The sequence below is a fragment of the Chanodichthys erythropterus genome, chromosome 21 (assembly GCF_024489055.1).
Source record: "Chanodichthys erythropterus isolate Z2021 chromosome 21, ASM2448905v1, whole genome shotgun sequence".
NCBI classification, from domain to species: domain Eukaryota; kingdom Metazoa; phylum Chordata; class Actinopteri; order Cypriniformes; family Xenocyprididae; genus Chanodichthys; species Chanodichthys erythropterus.
Window position 1 is genome coordinate 13,403,558 of NC_090241.1, and position 12,670 is coordinate 13,416,227.

At 34.5% G+C, this 12,670-nt stretch overlaps 2 protein-coding genes across 2 annotated transcripts in view; one reads left to right on the forward strand and one right to left on the reverse strand.

Annotated features, from left to right (window-relative positions):
• plxnb1b (plexin b1b) overlaps positions 1-1,840 on the reverse strand; it is a 65,922-nt gene extending 64,082 nt beyond the window's left edge. Inside the window, exon 1 of the mRNA XM_067373272.1 lies at positions 1,543-1,840. The gene's annotated coding sequence lies outside the window, so the exon portion shown is untranslated. The remainder of the gene's footprint in view (positions 1-1,542) is intronic.
• Positions 1,841-4,996: 3,156 nt separating this feature from the next.
• Positions 4,997-12,578, forward strand: thumpd3 (THUMP domain containing 3). The gene is made up of 9 exons (XM_067373836.1): positions 4,997-5,406; positions 7,702-7,779; positions 8,298-8,750; positions 9,069-9,199; positions 10,570-10,639; positions 10,754-10,869; positions 11,472-11,576; positions 11,705-11,828; positions 12,089-12,578. Exons 1-9 carry the CDS (start codon positions 5,245-5,247, stop codon positions 12,275-12,277), a joined length of 1,428 nt encoding a protein of 475 aa, XP_067229937.1. The 5' UTR covers positions 4,997-5,244; the 3' UTR covers positions 12,278-12,578.
• Positions 12,579-12,670: the final 92 nt, after the last annotated feature.

Below are 12,670 nucleotides of genomic sequence, written 5' to 3' on the forward strand. Positions count from 1 at the left end.
CGAGCCATCCCTAATTTATGTTTATTGAAGTTAAATACAAATCATTACAAAATGTCATTCCAAGTGTCATTTTTTAAAGATGCAATGAAACGAAAATAGCGACTTTTTTCCATATTGTGACGTATTCAAGTGCAATATTGAGTAGCTAGTTCACCCAAAAATAAAAATTCTGTCATCATTTACTCACCCTCAAGTTATTCCATCCAAACCTGTATGAATTTCTTTCTTCTTCTAAACACAAAGGAGATATTTTGAAGAATGTCGGTAATCAAACAGTTGATGCCCCATTGACTTCCATGGAACAACTTGAGGGTGAGTAAATGATGACAGAATTTTCATTTTGGATGAACTATCCCTTAAAAAAAAAAAATGTAGGGAGGGTTTAAAAAAAAAAAAAAACATAAACATAAACATGGATGAATCGTTCATAATAAGCTCCATACTGTGCATTTACAGAATGATTTGCAAATATTTCTTGCCAACTTTAAGTTACAATGTCTTTAATAAAATGACATCAGTGTGACATCATGATGGGAGCTTCACTTTCCATGGTGTGTACTCACTTTTTAACATACATTTCTACTCTCCACCCCAATACTGAAAATGGTATACTCACACAAGACAGGAAATTCAGTCTGTCATTATTTATTATTATCATTATTGACTATTCACAGAATTTTCACATAATTGCCCATCCCAATAAACAACAAAACAAAACAATATGGAAACACTGGAGTCTGTTTACACCTGTAAGTAGCACTTTAGTATCTACAGATCAGCTGAGATTAATGTTAATGTCAAATGCAAAGAGTACAAAAGAGTACATTGATTGGACATAAAAAAAAAATAGACCTGATGCATTAACACCACCAATTAGACTATAGCAAGAGCAAATAGGTCAAGACAGTAGACATGAAAATAAATCCTTATTCTCCAAAATGCCATAAGTGAATAGGTGTATAGGAATGCAATTTTAATTAAAAATCTTGGTATATATGCCTTATCAAAAACACTAGTAATAATAAATAAGAATAATTTATAATAAAATACATTCATTTCATGTTATGCATATTTTTATGATCTCACATCACTTCTTCATTTATATAGAATTTTAGCCTAAACATCAGAACACTAATCATCAAAACTGCATCTTCAAGGACAATGGTGCATTAAGTATGAAGTTTAATTACAATGTCTCCCAACTTAAAATTCACCTGTAGCTACTTGGCAGTTTATACCATATGATATCTGTGTTAATTTAAGTTAAATGCATGGACTGCTTTGAATCAATTTCGAGTAGGGGACATAATACGATTCGGTTAGAGTTAAATCATCTACGATTTAAAGTCTTTGAAGAGTCTCTTGGGCTTAGTGTCCCACTGCTATTTTGTTTAAAGTTCACAATCGGAGCGAGTCACTCTAAAACAAATCAACTTCACTTCAACATGAATATAACGACACGACGTACAAATCGTTGAAGTCTGTTTAAATAAAGCATTTACATAACCATTATTACAGCGAAAACATGTGTAACTTACTTACCTTCTAACCACGTTACTCTACTCTTGCGTTTGGAAAATGTTTATCCAACTTGGACGACTTTCAAACAACGCAAATTCACACGTTGACCGCAGTCTCCACTGTGTGATTTACTCGGTTTACGATAGAAAAAAAAAGAGATAAAAAATAAATAAAAATAAAACAATAATATTGATGATTATCACATTCCGATTCTTTTTTTCTGCACAGGTCAGTCGCTTGGTTTGTAGTTAAAATGATCCATTTAAAAAATAGTGCTTTGCAATTTACTGGCCCTTTTCACAGGTCGCATATCGCGCTTCAACAGCTTTTCAAAGTGAAAAGGTTTCGTATATAGAAATGAATGACTAGAAGGGAAACTACCGAAAAGCATCGGTTCCAGAAAAGGCAACCCGGAAGTGGTTTCTAATTGGTCAAATACGATGACTCTACCCCAAGAGAGTAGCCCATAGACATAATAAAATTATAAATGGAGTATGGCCCCGGTGGTCTCCCAAATTTGACAACTTTAAAAGTTGACTACTCTTTCACCCATTTGCTCTTTTTGTCATCACTTGAAGAAACAATTACCAATTTTGGAATTGTATTTGTTGCAAAGTGTTTTGGACTGACTTTTCTAAAAGAGAAGTAAAAACGTTTTTTCCAAGAAAGATGTTGATATATATATATATATATGAATTCTTTTAAGAATGCTTGTAAAACTGTTCTATGGCTAAGATGGCTTAACACTTATAAGGTAATATGATAGGTCTATATACTTTAGTTCATTTCACAATTTCATATATTGTAACCCAATGGGACACACTTACAAGTGTTGTAAAATTGCAAATTTTTACAGAGCTTTATTTACACATTTTCAATACACAGATTTCAATACTTTCCTCTTCAAATCAGTCCTTATGCAGGACAAAATTTAGTAGCCTAATTGGTATTATTTCTAATTAAGTGATAAAAATCAGTTGCAAATGATTTACAAAATACATACACATACTTATCTCTGCACCTATAAAATTTACAACACTATGTTTTGCTACCAAATTGTATTATTTAATAACATTGGAAGGTTTTCCTTTAAATCCTGCAATTTAAGTTCCTGAACATTATGACAATTAGGAAGTAGTGTGAATGTATTTTAGGGATGAAGGGATTGTTTCCTTTTGATTTATTGTAAACGAATCACTTAACACTATGCTGCTTATGATGTAGGCCACTTGAAGACCTCAGACAGTGGTCATATTATTCTTGCGCACTGTATTCCATTTTTCTATATGTTAAATATTATTACAATACTACCTTTAAAAACTGGTGATGGAAATATAAAAACAAAGAACATTATCATCATGTTGTTTTTTTGTTCCTGTTACTCTTAGTTGGTATTTTCTGTGTTTATGTTTACCTGGCTTGTTTAGTTCCTCATTTACCATTGTATTTAATGCCCTCTGTTCCTTATGTTCATTGTCAAGTCTTTGATTTGCATGCAAAGCTTTTACATTATTTTTTCTCCTGCTCCCATGTTCTGAGTTTTATTGTCTTCTTTGTTTTAGTTTGCTGTTTCCACCTATCGTCTTTATTGCCTGCGCCATGACAATAACATTTCACACAATTCACTGTAATACCACCAAATACGACCTATTCATGCAGACTAACTAAACCTCATTCTAATGTTGTCAGCATTGGTTGAAAACATGATTAAATAAACAAGCTGGTTTTAGGTGCAGCAGTACTATTTATTTATATATAAACAAAACATACAAGACACTCAGGTAAACAGTAACAGAACAACCAACTTAATAACAAGAACAAACTCAGGGTTTAAATAACACAAGTCAAACAAATCAATGAAAGAGAAAACAGGTGCAGATCATAATCAATCACTGAAAAACCAAGGAAATAACTCAAAACCAGGAAACTGAACTAAAACAAGTGCAAAACCTGCCCAAAATGACAAAAGACACGGATCACCCCGTGGGCCGTGTCAAATGGTCAATGCTGAGGAAGGACTGGTAGATTTAGGATGCAGCCTCATTAAGATGTTTGTAACATTGTAATAGATTTTAGGTCTTGGAGTCTCTACTAATGAGCTGATGACACAAAACAGACAGACATCCAAAATGTGCACTGTTGATGGGCCTCCAGGATGTTGCTTATGTTGCACAAGTGCCCACTACTGGTGGAACCCATGCAATGAGTTTGAAAAGAATGCACTATCCAAGGGCGTTCACTCCTGTTCATGGTGATCTACCTTTCTGCAAAGTTTCCAAATCTAATAAAACACACCTGATCCAGCGAATATAGAGTTTTTTAGGAACACTTGATAATTACAGACAGGTTTAGAACAGAATTCTGCAGCAAGGTCTCCAGGAACAGGAATAATCACCCCTGCTTTAAGCTCTTGATCACTTAGAACAGACTATGGAGTTGATTTATTATCTACATCTTGTTTTTCTTTTGGATTTGTTGTATGCACTATTCTATAGGCCTATAGGTGTGCTTGGGCTGTTGAGGAAAACCTTTAAAAATGACAAACAAAAATGATAACAATACAATAAATGATGACTGTGTAATAAACAATCAGTAAAATCTCAGTATAACTTTCTAGAGTTAAGCACAGTCGAGTTGTCACAATTGAGTTACTGCTACGTTCACTTGTTCAGAATGTAGTTTATTGAGAGACTGTGATGATGCGATTCCAGTTATCAACACTGTAAATCTAGCTACTTTTTTTTAATTAGCAAGGATTTATAACTCTACATTGTGTTCCTTGGTATGAAATTTCAGAAAACTGTTTAATGCTGCTGCTGTGTTTCTAGCACAAGAGCTAAGGGCATTTTACATCATTCTTTCTTTTGAAAAGTCATAACATCTCTATTGTGGTTATTTTCTTTTGCTAATGGAGTAAATGGGAATGTAAAAATATATATTTATTTTAGTTTCCAATCACCACTATTGAAGTGTACCCCACTATGATGACTTCCACTTCTAAGAATCCCAGAAATGTGAAAAGGGTCCAGTGAGGGGTTAAAGGTCCATCAGCAAAAAGTTCTCTCAACCACTAAATGAAGTGGAACACATTTCCATTATGGTTTCAGCAGGGATTGCTTGAGGGAAATGCTTGGAAAATGTTTAGTGAAACACAGCCACTCTCCACCACTCCATAGGTATTGATTTATACTCATGATGTAACATGTCATTTGCATTTGATCACGTGTGTCATTTGTATTGTGTTTTTGATTCAGTTTGAATGTTTGATGATGCTTTTAAGTGTTTGGATTGATTTTTAAAGTGAAATATCAAACAAAATTGTTATTTATTTTTGTTAGAGTTTATGCAACCCAATTATAAGTAAATTTGATTTATCATTTGAATTTTTATTAGATGGTCCATGTTCGCACTAGGTGGCGGTAATCCGCTATGTCAGTTTGCGATCCCCTATTTAACAAAACAAGAAGAAAGAAGAGATAACTTCTCTTGCTTGTGTATTTCCGGGATTTATATTGTCAGTGTACTGTTACAGTAGTGATCTGTTCTCCTGCACGAACGACTAAAGTTACAAAAATGCTTTGGCCTTCAAATGTTCACTAGCCGACAGTTTCTAATTTGTTCAACTCGATGTCAGTGAAATCATATTTCAGGAACACTGTACCAGAAGTGTCAGTTGTATTAGCAATTAATTTCCTCTATATTGCTTAAAACTGGGGGCTGATAATGCATGAGTTTGATCAGACTGCGACAATCGGAGCGACTGTTCCGACGGGATTCGAGCTCACTGCAGCGGAGGAGGTTCAGGAAAAGCTCGATGCTACTGCTAGAGTCAGCAAAAACAGAGGAAGAATTTATTTTGATATAACAACAGACAAACTTGCTAAGGTCAGTCCTCCTCTTGTTTGTTTCACATAACCTGTCATTTTGCAACGACAACGATACTCTGAGATCAGAAAGTGTGATTTGCATTAGACTATTATTAATGTAGTAGCATGGCGTACGTACAGACTAGAAGTCAGCGCAGCGGCACATCCGGTTTTCAGTAACACGTGCCGTATAGTGCTGTGCTGCCTGTCGGTAGTGAATGACACAGCTGTAAAACACGGACGGAAATCTTTCAATTAAAATTATTCAGTGTTTTTTATAAACATTTTCCCCATTTTTCCTAATGGGATTTTTTTTTTTTTTAAAGTCTTCCTTTTATATATTTACAAGTCATGAATCTAACCAACCAGCTATGAGGGAAATCACAACATTACAAACTTGAATTGGAAGAAAACAGACAAATGAAAAGTCCTTAACATATTTATAGAATGAATTAACTACAATTCTATACAACACTGCAAGCAACATAGTACAATTTAAATATGATAGAAAACAAAGTTTTTATTATATCTATAAAAACCTTGTAGTTTAAGTTTATTGCAAAATAACAAAATGTTTACATAATATAAGTAGTTTACAAGTGTTGGGAGACAAACTTTATTGTCATTCTTTGTCATATCTTCATCACAGTGCTTTATGGGAGTAGGTGGTCACTGCAGAGATCTGATTCTATGATTGATGGATATTTCTCTGCAGGATCCTTAGTATTATAGTTCTTGATTAGGAATTTCACTGTTAAACATTACTTTAAAAAATAAATAATAAGGTGAAATAATGTGGACTGATGGCTTCAGCAGAAGTATATATTTTTTATTGTTAATGCATCTATCACATTGGAGCTTATAGTATATATGTCTTTCCAGGCTTAGCGTTAAAAGTCAATTCCACTATGGAGAAAATGAATTGGATTTTTATGTCAGGAACTAACTGGACTGTTCTACTCCAGCATCTTGAGAGCATTATACGATCCATTGTTCTTCCTCAATGGTTCAATAATCTTGTTTGTTTTTGTTGTTTTTTTTTTGTTTTTTTTTTTTTAGATTTGTAATATCATTGCGCCTGCTGCACCCATGGTACGGCAGCAGACAGTTCCTTGATCATTACGCCGTAATGAGAGTATAGTTCCTAACCATATCGGCCTAGAAAATCGCAACTTTTCATTTTCCGTCGGTCTTAGTAAACGATGTAACTACAGAAGAGTCAGGTTTTAAATGGGAAAAATAGTGAAACTCTCTGAAGTGCTTTCAGAGGTTGCTGTGACTGATGGTGTCATGGAAAAAGTCTTTTAGATGCAGAACATCTAAAGTTGTCATTCAAAACTTCTCATTCTTATACAGTCTTTCCACTTGTTTACATTTTGCTTAAAGCAATTGTATCCAAAAATTAAATTTATCCCATAAGTTACTAACCCTCAAGCCATCCTAGGTGGATATGTCTTTCTTCTTTCAGCCGAACACAATCAGAGTTATATAAAATAATGTCCTGGCTCTTCCCAGCTTTGTAATGACATTGAGTGTTTTTGAAGCTCCAAAAAGCACATCCATCCATTATAATAGTAATCCATATGTCTTTTAGAGGGTTAATAAATGCCTTCTGAAGCGAAGCGATGTATTTGTGTAAGAAAAATGTCCATATTTAAAACTTTATTAACTATAATCACTGGCTTTCGGCAACGGTCGTACGCATCACAACAGAGTGGAGTTACAGCGAAAGGGTGACCTCTAACCCGACGTTCTTATGTTCAGTAAAATCACTTATTTAGAGGTTTTTTTTGGAACCTTGGTTAATTATGTTTCAAAATAAACAGCCTCATGGCTTGAAGACATTAATACATTTAGAATACATAACTACGGCACGCTCCCTTCATTTTTCATTCTGTCTTGCACATGAGCCGCACACACCTCAAAACTATGCATTCTAATGATGACCTTGCTTAATCAACCACTGATATGTTTTATAGATTAAATTATCAACAATTAATCAATCATCGCATCCTTAGTGTCTACACTGAATAGCTCCATAGGTAACGGTTGTTTCGATTTAAGAGCGTCATCACATCATACATTCGCTTCACTTAATCATGCTCAGTGTGAAAGGCCCTTTACAGTATATTTTTTATTATGGAATGAACTCTCATGGAAATCAATGACCATTAGAATTCTTTAAAATTTCTCCTTTTGTGTTTAATGAAAAAAGTCATATTGGAAAAACAACATGATAGTGAGTAAAGCAGCACTGTCTATTTACCTTCAAATTGCCATGTAATTTTTCATTTTCATTTATTTATTTCTAAAGGTTCATCACCTGAAGTCTTTAGACAATCTGTTTGTTGTGGTAAAAGAATATGACAACTATCAATTCAAAGCCACAAAGGTATGTCAATATTTTACTAGTTGTAGTTATTGTTGTTGAGTACTGAATGAGTACCAAAGTTTATATATCACCTTGCATACATGTGCAGGTGTTTTTTGTTTGGTAAAGGGTTGTTTCATTAATAAAACAATGCTTAAGTTTATATAATATCTTGGCTACATATGCAGGTGGTTTTTGTTTAGTAATTGGTGGTTTCATTAAAACAATGCTTTAAAACAAGGGTGTCAAATTCATGTTAAGTCATGTTATTTATAAAATCTTGAGGTACCAATAGAGAGAATATGATAAATTCCTCTGGCACTAATAAAACTTTTGCAATAATGTGCTTCTTAGTCAAACTCCACCAGCATAGATTCATAATTAATGCATTAGATCTACTTTTATAATCAATCAGTGGAGACTTGGAAACATTTATTACCCCAATATTAAATTTGGTAACACCTATAGTAATAACTATGCACAATTACATGCAACTAACCCTAAAGCATACCCTGGTTTTACTGTTTTTTGCTTAACAGGAGGAAGTGCAATTGGATTGGCAAGATCTGGCTGCCCAGCTGCCTTGGACCAATGCCTTAGAAGTCTGGAAGTTGAACAATTCTATAAGAAAGAAGAAAGGACGTCGGAAAAGAGCTAACCCGACAAAATCAGATCAGTGTGGCAATGTTAGCACCAAATGTACTGATGCTATCCCATCAGATCCTGAAGAGCTCTGGGTAGATCTTGAGGCTCTAGAGGTGAAGGAGAACCAAAGAGATGTTTCTCCTCAGCCAGAAAATGACTCTGAGGAAGAAAAGCTGTCTGAAATCCAGGATCAGGAGTCAGGGCTAATGCCTCTTAAGTTTCGAGTGACATGCAACAGAGCTGGAGACAAACACTGCTTCACCTCAAATGATGCGGCGCGAGACTTTGGAGGAGCTGTGCAGGAGTTCTTTCAGTGGAAAGCAGATATGACAAAATTTGATGTTGAGGTAAGGTTCAGAAATTCTGCAACAAAATGTAGACCTCCTTTTTTGTGTTTACCATATCAACCATTCTAAAAAAAAAATGGTTTGAAGAGGAAAGACGTACCTCATATTTCTCAAAAGTGCTTTCTTTGTGCAAAAAAGAAAGTGCTTACTGAGTGCATCTTTTAATTAGTGTAAATTTGTTCTTCTATAGAAAAGAACAATGGGAGCCTAAACCATTTCCAATGTGGTGTTGCGTAAAGTAGTAATAATAATAAATGTTCAATAAAACAAAGAAAGGATTTGTAACAATTATTATATGTGTTTCTCTTTTATTTATAGGTGCTGTTGAATATCCACAATAATGAAGTTGTTATTGGCATTGCTCTCACAGTGGAGAGTCTACATAGGAGAAACATCACTCACTTTGGCCCCACCACTCTACGGTCTACACTGGCTTATGGCATGCTTAGGTAAGCAGTAGATTAATCATTGCCCATCCCTAGTAAGCAGCATTCCTGTAAAGCATGGCTTCCGATCATTACAGTAAGGTGGTCATGATACCTTAATTTTGTCTCATGGTTCACACTTTGCATGTTTGGTTCAATTAAAACAGATTCTGGTGTGATTGCTCTGTTAGTGTGGTTCATTTGAATAAGTGTGAACTCTGCCATCTGAACCCTGGTGTGCACCAAACAAGTGGACCGAGAACTCTGAAAAGCCACAGGAGAGAAACAACCACTAACCAAAGACATACTAATAGATGTAAGAACAGACAAGGAACTGAACAAGGAGTATATATACACCGACTAAATGAGTGAATTAACAAGGGGCAGGTGGACATAATAGGTTGCTTTGGTAACTAACAGGCACACACTAGGAAACTAGGGCTGTGAAATCGCCCCCTATACCCTCATTCACCATTCCACTAATATAGCTCACTTGAGGGAGTGAATGAAAACGAGTGAGCGAATTTGACACCGAATATCCACATTGGACCAGCGGTTTGGAAAATGTATGGATGATTCATCTGTAGGCGCCATCATCTGGTCAGATGCAGGAATTAATTCGCCGCCCAACTCTCATAGTGCATTATGGGTATTCCCTAGCCGTTGAGCGTACATCAGTTGTACCCTCTTTTTATGGTGGTGCATTGTGGGATTGAATGAGTGCACTCAATAACATCCACTATGGTTTCAGACACTACTATAAATGGCTGTCACCTCATATAGTGCCCTTTTTAAGGTTATGAGGGCGATTTCAGACACAGCCTAGGTCAACTAAGGAAGACCGCAAATAAACACAGGAACTGGGACATGAACCTGACAAACGAACCAGGACTAAATGTATAATTTTCTTTTTTGGTCCGGAACAAAAGGACCAAGAGAACCAAACTGCAAGTGTAAACACACTTAAACATAAAGGTGCCAAAATGCCATAGAAAAACCATGTCTGGTTGCCCAAAAACCTTTCAGTTAACAATTCTTAAGAACCATGTTTTTCTTAGTGTGAAGACAAATTTAATAATCTAAAGAACTTTTTTCTAAAATAAAGAAAGAACCATTAGTTCAATGGTAAGTTTCCATAGATGTTAAACTGGGCACGAAATGGAAGTTGTAATAATAGTCTTTTCTTCCCTATTGTGACATATATGTGAAACGGCTTCTCGAACAAGAAAAAATGTAGGGCAGGACTTGATTTTGTCCATGGGGAATTGATTGGACTTTGATTTTGTTGTTTGTGCAATGTGAATTTGTATTGATTATACGTTGAAGAAAATGCACTTAAGAAAAACTAACAAACAATTATGTCTGACTGTAATGATTTTTTTTTTTTTTTTCAGACTTTGCAAGCCACAGGTGTCAGATGTGATTGTAGATCCCATGTGTGGAACTGGAGCTATACCTTTAGAGGTTTGTTGAATTAATACTAAGCTGCTAAATGAATTTGCAGTCTCTTCAGTTATTATATTTCCATGATGTAAGAGTGAATTGTTTTTAAAAACAGATGTTTTTTTGTTTTATCAGGGAGCCATGGAATGGCAGAATTCATTCTTTTTAGCTGGAGACAACAATGGCACAGCAGTCAGCCGATCAGTCAATAATATCAAGCACATTCTAAAGAGAACACATGATGGAGGGAGGTGAGGCTTTTGATAGTGTCCTGCCAACCTTTTTTGGAACCGTGTTATTTTAGTATTATTTATACTATTGAAGTATTTATTCAAATTTTGAATTTTAAACTTTTACTTTTATATTTTTCAAATTTTCAGTTTTCATTTTAATTTACTTTAAGTTTTATTAATTTATGTTTATTTATTACTTATCATTTTTTTTAAAAATGTATTTATGTATTAGATTATTTCTGTTTAGCTTTATTTTTATTTCAGTTTTAGTCATTTTTGAACTTCAACAAACCTTTAAGTTGAGTAACTTATTTTAGTTGCCAAGACAACATTACTATTTTTTTTTTATTAATTTAAATCATAAAAAATAACATTGAAAAACAATATTAACACATAAAAGATTTTAAAAATGCACTAATAATATTTTTGATTAACAAAAAACTGGAAATTGTGAGGGAACACTGGTGAACTGATATGTTTGGTTGCAGGTTAATTAACTCACCTAAACTCATATGAGATTAATGAAATATATAAACACCTTTTTTACGTTACAATACATGACTACAAAAATGACACCCTTTTCAAATGTACACTGTGTTCACTTATTGTTGTATTTGTAGATCTCCAGGCTTGCCCTTAGACATAGTTCAGTGGGACTTATGCAATCTACCCATGAGAAGCAGTTCAGTGGATATCATCATTACCGATATGCCTTTTGGAAAGAGGTACTGACAGAAATCTGAAGTTATAGAACTATTCTTATTTATTATTGCAATTAATAATCCTATTACAGTATATTTATATTATTAAATGTTTATGTATTTAAACTGTTTGTGTTGTGTATGTTTTGAAGAATGGGGTCCAGGAAGAAGAATTGGGAATTATACCCATCATGTCTTCGAGAAATGGCTCGAGTTTGTAAACCTGGCACAGGCAAAGCTGTGCTGCTGACTCAAGATAAAAAGTGTTTCTCAAAGGTGTGGCTACTTTGATTCTTCAAAAATATAATTTATATTTCTTAATGTATTTCATTAAAAAGCATTTTGGAATGTAGCAATGTAAATGTCATGTGAAATGGAACATTCAGCAATAAAATGGAACCCAGATATTTTGTTGTTGTTGTTGTTTAAATTATGAATCTAACATAGTTCCTTTTCATGTGTAATGTTTTAACTTGTTTTTTTTATTTATTTTTATGATATATCATTTCTCCCCATACTTTATCTGTTTTTTTCAGGCACTGTTGCAGATGGGGGCATTGTGGCGGAAATCGCATACTGTTTGGGTGAATGTGGGAGGATTGCATGCTGGTGTTTTTGTACTTAAAAGGACAGCAGTAGCTTTTGGCACCACTTCAGAAGATGTAACGGAGCCTCATACAGCAGCAGAATCACAAAAAGATAATATGGAGGACGCAAGTCTGTGAGAAGCCTGAATGACAAATTCCCTTGTGTCCCTTGTGGGCTTTTTTTGTGTGTGTGTGTGTGTGTGTGTGTGTGTGTGTGTGTGTGTGTGTGTGTGTGTGTGTGTGTGTGTGTGTGTGTGTGTGTGCGTGCATGTGTGTGAGCTTAACATGACCCCAAAGTTTGCTTTTTCTGATTAGTTGATCTGAGACATAATCTTTGGCTGTCCTGATTGAAGTTAATAAAATGTCCAAATGTTATTGTTCATTTTGAGGTGATTTATTTATTTATTTGAAAATAGACAATTATTATTTGCAACTCCACATAATTTGTTCACACAACATTGGACCTGCCATCGTTGTTTTTATTTCTTCAACTGCAAAGTGACTTTAGATTATACATTTCTATCCTTGCAT